The sequence below is a fragment of the Anastrepha ludens genome, chromosome X (genome assembly GCF_028408465.1).
Source record: "Anastrepha ludens isolate Willacy chromosome X, idAnaLude1.1, whole genome shotgun sequence".
Classification (NCBI taxonomy): domain Eukaryota; kingdom Metazoa; phylum Arthropoda; class Insecta; order Diptera; family Tephritidae; genus Anastrepha; species Anastrepha ludens.
In genome coordinates, this window is record NC_071503.1 from 68,810,372 (window position 1) to 68,825,466 (window position 15,095).

The 15,095-nt window shown below is 37.5% G+C and overlaps 1 protein-coding gene across 7 annotated transcripts in view; it reads right to left on the bottom strand.

The window, feature by feature from the left end:
- Positions 1–2,250: 2,250 nt before the first annotated feature.
- Positions 2,251–15,095, bottom strand: part of LOC128869480 (ankyrin-3) — a 363,477-nt gene continuing 350,632 nt past the window's right edge. For 5 of the 7 annotated variants that reach the window (XM_054112038.1, XM_054112036.1, XM_054112033.1 and 2 more), the window contains one exon: positions 2,251–2,639. In XM_054112038.1, the coding sequence (XP_053968013.1) occupies positions 2,601–2,639 (39 nt within the window). In that variant the 3' untranslated portion in view covers positions 2,251–2,600. The remainder of the gene's footprint in view (positions 2,640–15,095) is intronic. The other 2 variants (XM_054112040.1, XM_054112037.1) reach the window with 2 other exon arrangements.

Consider the following 15,095-nt stretch of genomic DNA (forward strand, 5'->3'; position numbering starts at 1 on the left):
TACGATCAACTGTCGTTTAGCCACCATCTCTACAATAGCTGCTTCAGACGTGGACGCTTCCGGCTATTCCTAGCTTTCGTCCTTGGTTTTATGTTGTTGGTAGCAACATATTTTTGTTTCAGTCTCTTACCAGAAGGAGCTTCGCATTCCATTGAGCGCTGCTGCTTGCCTCTTCCTCGGTACAGTTTGCAAACTTCGTATCCGAGGCCTAGCAACATTTTTGGACATTGAAGTACGCACGACCTTTCTCCACCTTGTCTTTTGCCCCGACCAACCTATTCAGACGAGCGCAGAGTTTGGTCGCCACCTTGTATTGCGCTTTGGCTCTAAGCCCCTTCTTGTTCGTCTAGGCTCTAGGCCTGTTCTGTCTTATGAAGTTGCTTTTGGCAGCTTTCATGAACCGAGTCTGCTGGAACTATGGCATCACTACGTTGCAGCATGCTGCCATTGTTGTTGGAGTTACGACCCGTGTCTGCAAGGGCTCTGGCAGCAAAACTCCTTATAGCGACAGTAGTATTACAACTGCTGGAACCTGCTTCGAACACAGCAAAGGTGCAATCGCTGACGATGCGGTTTATAAGTTCACCGCGCCCGCCGCTGGTAGCAACTGGTTCTTTGGGCTGATATTCTAGACCGGCCTTTATCCTTATTGGATCCCAGCATGGTTTTTGTTATGGTAAACCAACCGTTACATATTATGCCAGGCACCCCAAAGCTATGACTTGAGAAAGGACTGATAAAGTATGAGCATACATAAACGACTCGTAGACGTATTTGCACGATCATACCATATGAGAAATTTCTTTCGTCCTTACTAGACTCACCGCATCTCCTGGCAAGCCTCGCTGTGATCATAGACACGCTCCAAAATATCCCAGCTCGGCCTGCCAGGGGAAGGGTGATGCACATTGCTCGGTCAGCACCCACGGGGAAGGTTTGCTAACATGTTTTTTGCCAACCAAACAGGCACTTAGCATAGTGTATTTTGTATGCTAGAATCTGGTGCCATGTTTCGAGCGCCCGCGAAGTCGATCAGCCTCTACCCGTTACCGGACTTATTACATGCTCAAAAACTTTTCCAATAATGTCAAGCATGCAGAGAGGCCTGTACACTGTCGGCTGGTCAGATTGTTTATCGGGCTAAACACCAGGACTAAGCGCTGTTCTTTCCAACTCCTGGGGAACGTGCCTTCGGCCAGACACCAGCTATAAAGGTTAACAAACACAATTCGATTTGCACGAACCGCGGCTTTTATCGCTTATTCGAACCAGCGTGTTCAGCACCTCTGCAACGATACAGCAGGTGTCTTGTATTTATCCATATGCGTACTAACGTCATTATTACATTCCTGTTGGGGAAAGAGCGTTGCGACTATTCTTTATAGCAGAATAGGGCATATTGGTTGAGGAAATTTAAAACATTTAAGCTTTGTCATCACCACTTTGTACGCAATACCCCGCGGATTGTCATCAGCGCCTTTAATCATATTTTTTAAGCACTTATTTTTACTAGCTTCAATGACTTTGCTAGTTTTCGATGTTTATGTCGAAATTCTTCGTGAAGTTGTTGGAAAATCGATTTGCCCTTGCACTCTGGTACCTCCTATCTGCTATTTCATCTGACCGCCAATACACCGGTTGTCTCCAGTTAAGAGAGCCGGTAATTGCCATTATTGTTGGTGTTTGTTATTATTCGTGTGTTATGTGTGTTTGCCATTTTTTCGATTTAGGCAAACCTCCGACTGTATTTCTGCCGTGAAAAAGCTCCTCATAAAAAATATTTGCCGAATGAAAAAAACTTTTTGTTTCATATATTTGAGGTTATGTATTGTAACAAGATAAAGTACTCCTTTTTCAAAATGATCGTTATGGGTGTTTTCTGTATGCTCAGGTATTCTTTTGTTTCTTTTTTTCATTTATATGAATATAACCTGTTGCTTTAAATTTCAACTTTAATTTTTTAATTTTCGCATTTTTGCTATAAAAAAACACTAAAATTATTGTCACGTACTCTCTGATGGGCGCAATCTTGTTTCCATGATTCTTAATATTTTTCGCATATCACCCAAGAATGATAGAAGCAAGATTGGCGTCACATTAGTGTAGTAGTGCAGTATTGCAAACCCTTTGCTCTTCGCAATAAATTTAGTGCTTTAGTGCAAAAAATGCGGAAATTTTCGAATTGGTGATTACCATTTTAATTAGAAGATAGAAACATTTTTTTAATGTCAGGAAGATAGAACTAAAATATGTTTCATTTATTTTAAGTCTTTATCACCAATTTGCTATCACAAAAATATACCGCGTACAAAAGATATTTGTTAAATTTTAAGCTCTTTAAAATGTTGTGTCCCATATCCTCCTTAAAGCTCTCGTTTGGTTTTAATTGGATTAAACTCGCTTCAGTGCAGCAAATCGATTCTATCGTTTTCTTTTGTGTTTAATTTAATTCAAGGGAGATTGATGAGGTGTTTCTTTTGCAACACATTAACTTTCTTAATCATGCGAGAATTTTTCGAAGCTCTTACCCTTGTTATCTTATAAGATATTCAAAACGAATTTCAAGTCCAATGCATCTATTCCCCGGGCTCTGCGCGAATTTAATGATACCTCGAACTCCATATCGATAGATTGTACAACTAAAAAAATTAATAAGTAAATAATAAATAATAAAAATTAATTTCTTCTTTGACGCATCATTTAATTCTCTAAAATAATTGTATTACGTTTATCAAGCTGTATTTTAGTTTTGGTTCATTTTATTTGTTATTCTATTAATATATTGTTTATATTAGCACTAAGTCAATAGTCTTAATGTTTTTGACTAAATTAAACTAAAAAATTAATAAAAAATCGGAGATTAAAGGAAATAAGAGCTAAATTTAAGGGGTTAGGGGTAGTCAGAGGCCCGAAAAAATGATGATTTTCACGAATTTTTTTTTGCTACTTAATTAATTTATTTAACAAAAATAAAAACATAGCATAAAAACATCATGTTTTAACTTGACTTCACCAAAATTTCAAAAAAAAAAATTAATAATTGCAAAAGTTATCGCTGTTTGTGTGAAGCCCGTTTCTCCAGAAGTCCCTTGCGGTGAACATCACAAGTCCTTGCAGATTCATCTAAAACCAATCGGATGAGAAAAATTATTTTTATTGATAGATAATCTCGAGCCGGATCGAAGCTTTTTTTTTTTTTTTCAAAATGAACAAAATGGCGGCCTCAGGAAATATTTTTCAGATTTTCGGGAAAAAACCAACAGTTAATTGTTAAAAAAAAATCGAAATTTTTGAAAAAAAAAAAAATCCTTCGATCAGGCACAAGTTTTTTATGTTTTTCAAAAGCTGTATAAATTTTATTGAAATCTACGTAGCGGTTTTTAAGTTACAGTGTTCACCAGTTTGAAAAACATAGTTTTGAGAAAAACGCATTTAAAGTTTTGCTATCGGCTCCGGAGCGGCCGAGCGCCCTTTATTAATTGTTGAATAACTTGAAAAGTATTTGTCGGATTCACTTCAAATTTTTACACAATATTTTTAAAACATTATACTATAAGAAAATGCAAAAAAAACAAAATCGATTTTTTGAAAATTCTGACTACCCCTAACCCCTTAAGTACGAAAATGGTAATCTAGGCACACTGATCGCCAATGGTGCTAGGGTGACGTCACGAAAATCAGGTGATATTGTCAAATTCGCTAAGGGGGCGTCCATAAATTACGTGAGATGTTTAAGGGGGGGAGGGGGTCGAGTCAAATCTCATCTAATCTTACGTTGGAGAGAGGGGGGGTCTCGGCAAATATCACGCAATTTTTTTTCTGATTGAAACAAAAAAATTGTACATGCTTAAGATTTAATCTCAAGCGTAATCGTAGTATGGTTAAGATCATTCACTAATTCGTTCGAAAGAAAATAATTTCATTCATACTTCGACGTTATACATTACTACTGTCAAACCACCATATTTGTTATATACCAAATAGCTCAATTTAATCAGAATTTGCGGTACAGTGTAGCCCGTCGGTTGTTTTCGCGCCACTATGAGCCGAACGCCCTATCACTCAGGTTGACGTTTGACAATTCCGGACTTTAAAGAACATGACGGAAAATCATTTGCTCCATTTCTAATACGCGTACCGATTCAACCGCTGAATGCCTTCATCAGCACGCCTATTGATCTCTATTGCCCAAGTATACGTGATGATTTAGAGAAAATATGCTACAGTACATGCGGTATTTACTTCGCATCTATCACAAGAGCTGCAGAGCACAGGCGAGCAGCTCACATTGCACCAGCTAAGCAAGCGCGTATGTTCCGCAAAGTGCGTCCCTGACGGATTGTCACAAGATGAGCTAATGAGTTACTGTGCGCAAGCGTCAACGGCTTAGAGTGGCTAGATTAGAACGAAGTTGATCATATGCTCCTGATTTTACTGAAAATCATATGGACATGTTGGTCCCAATAGTCTCTCTTGAAACCGCGCATGATTCTCCATGGACTGAATTAGAGTAGATATTCTTTTTTTAATCGCAGTAGTTACGATTTAAGTCTTCTATTGTTAAATTTTTATTACACTTATAACTCTCAGCAATATTGATTACTAGTCTTAACTAGTCGTAAATAAAAGCACGAAGCAAATTTTTTTTCTTTTTACAATAACAATCCAACGCGTTTACATAAGAAACCCACATTTTGAAAAATCTCACGTGAGATTGGGGGAGGGGGGAGGGGGTTGAATAAAATCTCACGACATCTCACCAGGGGGGGAGGGAGGGTCAGAAAATTGAAAAAAAACACCTCACGTAATTTATGGACGCCCCCTAAGCGCAAAGCAACGTGACCACGATAGGCGCTATCGCATTATTCTCTCCATCGTGGTATATCATCAAATACTCTCAGTTTTTTCGTAAAAAACCGCCACCACAACCCCCATGAAGTGACGAAGACATAAACTTCGTTAAAAAACTCTCTCAACCCAAGGTGTGATGCGACCCGTGCCTATTGGGTGGGTTTGGTAGCCGGGGCAGGGACCGTACGAAACAGTAATGAACACAGAAAAAAACGGATAGCATCCACAAATGGACTGAGAAGCAGACAGACAAACGGACGGACAAGCAGACGCACCCATTGACAAAACAGATGGACAAATGGACTACACGGACCGACACTAGCGAACTGAGGAAGTTGGAAACTTCCTCAGAGGATGAACTCTTGACCTCCAGCCAAGAGACAGTTGATGACAAAGCTGTAGGCCACAGCACGCCATCAACTTTAAGTCAACCATCCAAATCCCCTGATGTCAAGGGCCAAAAGCGTCAAAACGTAAAAAAGGGCCCTCCTTATAAGCTTTACCAGGGGTCTCTGGCTATACTCGGCAGAATAAAGAAAAAATGAGCCGATAAGTCAGGGTGCCAAAAGGTGATCGTTGAATACCTGGTATTCCAGGTCACCCAGAAGGCAGAAACCGTGAAACGCAATCGTTCGCAGGACAAAAGCAAAAACCTACGAAGAAGCACAAAGTGTCGGTTCACACCACCTCAATACCAAAACCAGCTAGCTCAAACTAATCCCGGCCAGCGATATCTCTCGACGGCCGAGGGCTCGCATCTGGATACCGAACATGGAGTTTGAAACTATACAGCTAGTCTCATATTTACAAACGCACAACTGCACTGTTCCGATGGATGACTGGAGCATCATCAAAGCGGAGGCTCCGCAAAAGAACATTTGTCCTTCCTTCTCCAAATATCGGAGGAGAGCATCGAGCCACAGGGAAAAGTGAACAACAAACTTCGGTTCGGTATGAGGAAAGCGCAACTGAAGATATTCCGCTCTGCAAATCCGGAGGATGAACAGGAGGCTGGCGGCGGAGGAGGACGTCGACATCGCATTAATCCATGAATCCAAGGTGCGGAGCACCGAGGTGAAGGGGCTTACTCGAAAAAACTACAACCTCTTTCACAAACGGACTGAAGGTAACCCCAGATCTTGTATTGCAGCTAAGAAATCTTTGCAAAACGTCGTGTTCAATTAAATATAGCAAAAAATCGTATCCTCCCTGGTGGAGCAATGAGTTCTCGAAATTAAGGGAAGATGCCAAATCAAATTTTAATCTCAGTTACTCAACAGGTAATTGGCAAATGTACCGAGAAAGATGGATACAGTACAAAAAAGCAAGTAGGGCCTTCAAGAGGGAGAGGTGGAGAGACTTTTGTTCTTCTTCTTTTAAATACTAATTTTCCGTTGTAGCGCTCACGATAGTGATGTTGGGAGAATTCGGTGCAACCACTATGTTCTACAGCATCTTGCCGATGTAATAGTCACAAAAGAGAAGGTTGCATTGCATTGCAATCAAATCATTTTCACCTTTCAAATCTCCAGCCCCTGACGGGATCTTTCCCAAGATGTTAGGGGAAATTCTTGATAATATTCTACCATGGCTAAAGGAAATTTCCAAAGCGTGTCTAAACCTATTTTATATTCCAAATAGCTGGAAACTTGTTAGAGTCGTTTTCATGCCAAAGGTAGGTAGAAGGGGACATGAATCAGCAAAGGACAATTAGTCTGTCGCCCTTCCTTTTAAAAACATTTGAACGGCTTTTAGACATACACAGTAGAAGCTTGCTGGAGAGTTGTAGTATATCAATTGCACCTCAAAGGTAAATCGAAGGAGACAGGGTTTCACGAGGTAATACGAAAAATAGAGGGGTCTCTAGCAAGCAAACAGTATACCATGGCAGCATTTCTTGAAGAAGAAGGCGCTGGGTGATGACTGGCCAACCCAGTTGACTTAATTTTTATCCGCAAATTAAAACACGAAATTAGATTGAAAAACAATTCTTTAGTTCTTAAACGTAAATTATTTCGATCCGAAGCAAAAAAGGGCGATGAAGTAATTTATGCTTAATTGATTAATTACCGATACCGGGGGAGCTGTGATGGAAAACGAAAACGAAACTGTATCAAAAGTGCTTAGGCTGGTCCTTTTATAATGGTTTTCGGCACCGCTATCCCTTTATCGATGCTAGGTGAAGGGGAGATCACGCGAAGACGATGCGACGTGGGCTTTATGTATTTTTTCGGTATACATATGTGTCTATGTGCATATATGTTGTTGGCAATGCAGATGTACTAAATTCTGCGCAAAGAAATGATGAGTGAGTGATAACAACAAAGTGTAAAAGAACAAAGAGCGAAATAAACGATGAGAAGAAATTAGAGCGATGAAGAAGATAGAGAAGTGAAAGGAATAGGGTGAGCCCAAATTGTGGGTGATGCGAAAATAAAGTTTAAACCCTTAACTAATGCTATCCAGCGGGCGTTAATAGACTTACGGGTGGAAAATTGTATCAGCAATTGGATTATCTCTATGCTAGTAACCAGGATCATTAGAGCTAGTATGGGTAATTTTAATATAACTAAGAGAGTCCATCGGGGTATTCCACAGGGGGCAGTATTATTTGACGCTGATGCTGTGGTGTTAATGGCGCCCTAATAATATCAGTGGGATCATTCAAAGGGCATTAGGCGAGCTTCACTCGTGGGCCACAGGCTGTGGCATAAGTTTAAACGCGCGTAAAGCAGAGCTCATGCTATTTACGACCATATATAAGGTACCAATTTTTGCCCTGCCAAATATTAACGGACAAACCCTCTCACTTTCAACCAGAGCAAGGTACTCCTAACTTAGTTGGAAATTAGATACCGAAGAACTTGTAAAGAAAGCAGGAATCGCTTTATATGCCTGTAAACGTATGCTAGGAAGAATATGGGGTCTTCAACCCAATTTTATCGTATGGTTCGGGGGTTTGGTGGAAAGCTCTAGAGAGAGAATACAGCATCAAATTGCTTGGCAGAATAAAAATATCAGCCTGTGGAATAAAAGTCGGTGCAATCAGATCATGCCCTAGGGAGGTTTTGAACGCACTGACACACGTTTTTCCGGTAGATCTGCATATCAATGAAGCGGGTCACTGGAAGGAAAAAACTCATGGCCATGCCAGTCTATTACTGCGACAAACTCAGTTGATGTCGGTAGGACTGACTAAATCGTCCCGACGGTAACTTTCGATAGGAATTTCGCCACTTTCTTTCCATCTCGTCTTCCTGATGCTTACAGTGTCTTTTTGGCGGAAGTACTGGCAATTGGCGAAGCTTGTAGGTTACTAATCGCAGATTTCTCTTTTAAGGGCAATATCGCTATTTTTTCGGATAGCCAAGATGTAGTCCAGGCACTGGATTCGGCGACAACAATTCTAAACTGGTAGAACAAAACAGGAAAAGCCTTACCACCTTGAGCGAAAACCATAACCCGCGACATCGGAACTTTGATGGTAACGAAAAAGCAGGTGAACTGAAATACTAAAATACCTCCGAAATAAATACCAGACGAAATGCAAAGTTAGCAGAACGTTATGGCCCACCTATAACCTTAAGTAATCGTCAACATTGATAAACATGAAACAACGGGGCGCCTGGAGACTAACGGCAGTCATAACTGACTTTTGGTCTGTGGGAGAACAAGCAGCCAAAAAGGGCATCCCTCACAACACATACTTTCACAGTTGCAAACAACCGGAGAAAAAGGAAACAATTTTCCATTTCCTCTGCGAATACTCTGCCCTGTGGAAGGACAGAATCTTAACCTTGGGGAAACCGCTGTTCGAGAGTCCCGAACAATTGTCTGGATTAGATGTCAACAACCTGATAGGGTTCCTGAACCGCACAGACTGGATATAGTCATGCTGTAAGTAACTGGTAAACAAGTTGGTAACGAGGATGTGGCAACAAAATGGCGTGGAAGCACTAGTTGGAATCTGGACGAATCACCACTTAAGCCAACCAACCAAGCCCAACCAGTAAAAAATACGTAAATAAACAAAAAATTGAAAAATTAAGATTTAAGTGAAATTATCCAAAATTCAATAAGAAAAGTAATCGCCACGAAAAACTATTTTATAAAGAAAAACATAAATAGTGCAATTTTGGAATATAAAGTAAGTAGAGGAAAACAAAACAACAAAAGAAAAGGTTAAACGCCAAGTAAAAATAACTATTAACGGTTACGAAGACAATCTTAATTTTTTTATAACTTAAAAATAGTCAAAAAAAGTATTTATGTTTGTAAAATATAATATAACGAACTAAAAAGATCACAGCCCAAGTTAAATCCAATTAACTACACTTTTAATACTAACCGTACCGGTGTATCACCTATACCTATTCTTACCGCAACCGGTCATTTAACCGATTATGAAATAATTGTTTTTTCAAAACAAATTTTTAATTTTTTGTAATACATATTAATATTTTCAAATAACAATAAAATATTTTCATTTTTTTTGTATTATATAATACAAAGGAAACAAGACATTATAAGTGCAGCCTTTAAATTCAATTTTGTAACCGGTCATTTGACCGGGCGCGGTACGGTTAGTGTTAAAACAAAGCATAAAAAAACGGGTGATTTTTTAGCTATTATCTTCTTAAACAGTTGGTTTAACCATGAATCGTCTTACAAACGAACAACGCTTGCAAATCATTGAATTTTATTATAAAAATGCGTGTTCTGTTAAGAAAGTTTATCGCGCCCTTCTTCCATTTTATGGTCAGTTTACTCGACCCACTGAAGCGTCTATTCGAGCTATTGTGACTAAGTTTAGAACCAAATTTACATTATTGGACATCAAACCACCAACACGCTTACGTAGAGTGCGAACTGAAGAAAATATCGCAGCTGTATCGGCCAGGGTTAATGATAACCATCAATTATCGATTTGTCGCCGTTCGCAGCAATTGGGCCTCTGTTACTCAACAACGTGGAACATTTTGCGAAAGGATTTAGGTGTGAAGCCTTTCGAAATACAGCTGGTGCAAGAATTGAAGCCGAACGACCTATCGCAACGCAGAATTTTTGGTGAATGGGCTCTTGGAAAGTTGCCCGAAGATCCATTTTTTTATCGAAAAATTGTGTTCAGCGACGAAGTTCATTTTTGGATCAATGGGCACGTAAATAAGCAGAATTGTCGATTTTGGAGTGAAGATCAGCCAGAAGAATTGCAAGAGCTACCAATGTATCCAGAAAAGGTCACAGTTTGTTGAGGTTTATGGGCTAGAGGTATCATTGGACCGTACTTCTTCAAAGATGCTGCGAATCGTAACGTAACTGTGAATGGTGAGCGCTATCGTGAAATGATATCCAACTTGTTTTTGCCCAAAATGCAAGAGCTTGACTTGCATGACATGTGGTTTCAGCAAGACGGTGCCACATGCCACACAGCACGCGTAACAGTGGACTTGTTGAGAGGCGAGTTCGGTGAACATTTTATTTCACGTTCGGGACCTGTCAATTGGCCACCCAGATCGTGCGATATAGCCTTTAGGGGCTATGTTAAAGCTCATGTATATTCATACAAGCCTGCTTCAATTTACGCATTGAAAGACAACATTAAAGAATTTATATGTGAGATACCGGCCGGAACATTGGAAAGAGTATGCCAAAATTGAATTAAGCGGATGGACCATTTGAAGCGCAGTCAACATTTGCATGAAATAATCTTCAAGCATTAAATTATATGGACTCTACTATCGATTTAAATAAAAATGTCATGCATTTTTCTGAATTTTACGTGTGTTTTTTTGAACAACTTTCCTATAGCTCTTAAAAAATCTACCTTTATAATTAACCCTGTTTCAATAAGGTCATTATTCACTTTTTTAAGAATTTTTTCACTTCGCATACGTGTTGGGGTTTCAGTTCTTCAAGGATTTCACTCTCTTGATCGTAGTTCGTTGCAATATATTACTCCTTTTGAATAATAAAGCGTCTTGTGTGGGGTAATTTCAACGATGATTGTATTTGAAAACGGTGTTAGCGTCGTCAGTTTGTTAGCTTGTAAGGCGTTTTTGGTTTTGATTAAACTTTGGCCGCTAATAATTTTTTTACAATATTCAACTTCGCCGCAAGTTGAGTTGCTTGCTTTTTGTATCAGAAATGGTGATATATTGTTTACATTGTCGATATTATTGGATCTAGACATGAGTAGGTATACTGGTTCGATTGATGTAAAGCTCGATTGTTTTGTTTTGTCCCCCTTTAGTGAAGGTAAATTGTGAAGTAAATGTATTTTATTGTCAGGTGGCTTATTCATTTTGAGTGGGGAATAAGAAGGTATTTCTTATTTAACAAATTCATTTCATTCACTAGTTGTTAATTTAATTCTCACTAGTTTTGTTTATGGACTTTACACGTTTTGTTTTACTACCGATTTTCGCGAAAATACGTTCGTATACTTAGAAAAGTAGTTTGTGACTGACTGTTATCAATTTGAAATCCTTTCCGCGTCGGCGATCTATTTTGTCTTTATTTTTCGTGTTTAATACTATTCAAGGTGTTGTGGGTTGTCCCTCCATAATTACATTCTAAGTGTTGAAGAGAGTATTATATCTAGTCCTAAGACTTTGGGGCACTTCAGTAAATCTTACAAATCTTGTATTATAGCCTAGACAGATGGCGGTGTTAATTGGAATTACCGGCGCAGTAAATCCGATTAAAATTGTAGTGTGACAGACGCTGTACTCGCCTGCCATTTCGACAGCAATGTCATTGTATATTTTAGCATTTATTTTTGCCCACCGAAAATCATTTGCGCGTTCTCCCAACTTGGTTATGAGCGCCTGCTCGTCCCTCTCCGTCCAGGTGGAACGATTCTCTCTGCTTGCTACATGAATTTGAAAAACGCATTTTTAAACTTAAAAATAAAACGAAAATGCTATAAAATACTGACTCCACATGATATTGGTCAATAATTGTTTGCTGCAATGATTGTTTTTAGTCTTTCTTGTTCTACTCTTTCAAAGTTTCATTATTTTTCATTTATAGTAAATACTAACTATAATTTTTCGGTAATGTTGCCAAGGAAAATTCCTCTGATCCGCTTAAATTATGAAAGTTAAGTCTCAAACCTGCCAAGTTGTCAAGCCGCATTGCACTTAATTTAGAGGTTTTTTATCTTTTATTTTGGATTACTTTCCACTTATTAACTCAAAATTGGTAATTTGGTGGGAGGTGAATTACTGTTACATGGGTATAATCAATGAGATCTTGTTGTTTGACCGTTATAAATTCAGAGGAAACATTACTGTTACAAAAGAAGACATAGAAATAGTGGAAAAATTCCTGAATTGTGTCCTGAGGAGTTAAAAGAGTCCACTCGGAGAACTTAGTGCGGAAATGGGAGTATGCGAACACCAAACTCTTTCTGTACTAGAGCTGGAGTTATGTTGCTGGTGAACTACTCAAACAAAAAGGTTTGACAATTTTGGCCCTACGTCGAAAGGTATAGGGTGTCCGGTGGCAGAATAAGGTTTTAAATTTCAAGTTTCTCGCTTAACGCTGTGCGTATGAACGAGGAGGGGACCCCATCAACTTTGTTAGTCGTGCGGGCTTAAAATAATAAAAAAATATTAAAGAAACCTATATGCATATATAGGGCAACTAAGCAAAAGTTCAACTGCAGCTTTAATTCAAACATATGTATGTACTGAAACAACAATGAACTACCTCCCGACGCATCGGCTCATAATATCCACATACGGTAATTAGCGAATAAATACACGAATGATCAAATATATATTACACTAGCGTACCCTCGCCCGCTTCGCTAGGCGAAAAATTCAATGATTTGCTGAAAGAGAATAAAATTAATACGAAACAAAGCAAATTCTTTGATACAATTTCATTCGAACTTTATTGTAACACTTTTTGGTAGACAACGTTTTTGGTTTTTCCATCTTTCGCGTAAATGAATAATGACGATGGTTTGAATACTCGTGAGCAAGCTACATACAATTGTCCATGAGAAAAAATTGGGTATTCTAAATTAATACCGCATATTTGTAGAGACTGCCCTTGCGCCTTATTAATTGTCATAGCGAAGGCAAGGCGAATAGGGAACTGCAAACGTTTGAAATCGAATGGTAAATCCGTCGGAATCAGTGGAACTCTGGGTATCAAAATGTCTTCTCCTTCGTACTTCCCTTTCAAAATTGTTGCTTCGATAACGTTACCCATTAGCTTCTTCACAGCGAGTCTGGTACCGTTGCAAAGTCGGGGCACATTACTATTGCGCCTGGCCTATTGGTAAGCCTGGCAAATCGAGTGAGTTTAAGAATTCAGTTGGATAATTTACGACCTCATCTTGATCAGTAATAGTGTCCATTGACTTATACGCAACTATGTCACCAGGTATTTGATCTAAAATAGCTGAATTTATATCATTGACGTCCTTATTTTTCCCAGCTAAAATTGCTCTTTCGCTGAGCCAATCATGGTTTTTGTAATGTTGAACTATGTTCGGAGATACACTCTGTGTCAATGCCTCTTTAGACTGTGCAAAAGTGCAGAAATTGTTAGGCAATGTTATCATTCCTGTTGTTTTTGAAAAAAGGTTTATTTTTTTGGTTAAAAAGTGTTTTTTAAGTTTTAAAAACACTTCGCTCTAACAAATTTCTTCTCAGTTAATTGCTGAAAATTAAATATTTTGAAAAAACTATTTTTTTTTAATTTAACGTTTTTGAGAAAATTTTTTTCTTGAAAAAATTTCATACTTTTGTAAAAGTTTAAATTGATTTGTTAAAATAGATTTTTTTCCGCTTTGAAAAATACCCCCTCGAAAAAATGTATTCTCTATTAATAGTGGAATATGAAATGCTTTGAAAACACCTTTTTTTTAATTTTGTTTGGTTTTCAGAAAATTTTTTTTTTAAGTTTTATTTTATTTTATTTGTTTAAAATGTTTAAATTATAATTTTAGAAAAACACCTCTTCGAAGAAATTTCTTTTGTCTTTTTGAGGAAAATTTGGTTTTGAAAAAATTTCATGCTTTCGAAATTTTTTTCTTTTACTTTATTTCTTCAAAATTTTTGAAAACAATTTTTTTTATAATTTTTGAAAAACATCCCTTTAAAAAAATGTTGTCTATGTGTCATAGTGGTATTCCATTAACTTTTAGGATTATAGTCAAATACTTACAAATATCTACGCTTTCACAAATAGCAACAATAAACAAATTTCCTTAAAAGCAAAAAATTTACTTTTTTTCTAAAAAAATACTAAACAAACAGCGTAATAAATTTAAAATTTTGTGTTCACTTGTGTTCACGAAAAAACAGTATTGTTTTTATTGTATTAACTGAAGACCAAAATGTTGCAAAAAATCAAAACAAAACTAAATTATTTTTTTGTGTTCATTTGGTCCATATGTTCCACAAAAAGTTGATATGGTAAATAATATGCAGGGTCTGATACACGCAAATTTCCATTGACCATTATAGTGACAAAATTATCGATCACCAATTCCAACAGGATTTCAAAATCAGATTTGGAATGAGTTGTTGTGTGGTATACTTCTGAAAAAATGAGAAATAAACAAAATAAATCTAAAAATTCAAATTCTAACTTTATCTTGTGTATGTTCTTATTACCTTTGAGTTTTTCCAATGAAGCACCATTCATTTTAAATTTTCCAAGAATTTTTTTTATCATTTCGCGTTTCTTTCCTTTTTCAATCGATTCCAACATTTGTTCATAGCCGAAAACATCGTTTGCATTATTTCCATATAGAATTGGTCAAGGAAAGCATTGCTCAATTGAATTCAAACATTATTTTCATTCGAATCATTTGAAATTTCTGTATTCGACTCTTTAATTACTACACGACACAAATCTTTTCACAATAACGAAAAATTCAAAAAAAGTTGTACACATAAAATGAACGTCGTTTCGAAACTTACTATAATCTAAGAATCGAGCAAGTTTTGTTTTGTACAATATTTTGATTTTTTCGTTTTTTAATATATATATTTTTTCGTTTTTAATAATAATATTTAAATAAAAATTTTTTTTTGCTAAAAACCTTCCCCTAGTGGATCCCTATAATATGAAAAAAAGAACGAATAAAATTGGCCTCGTTTCGGCCCAAAAAATTGCGTACAAACGAACATCATTTCATTTTTATATATTTACCATATAATTGGCGCGTACCCCCTTTGTGGGTGTTTTTAGCCGAGCTCCTCCTCCTATTTGTGGCGTGC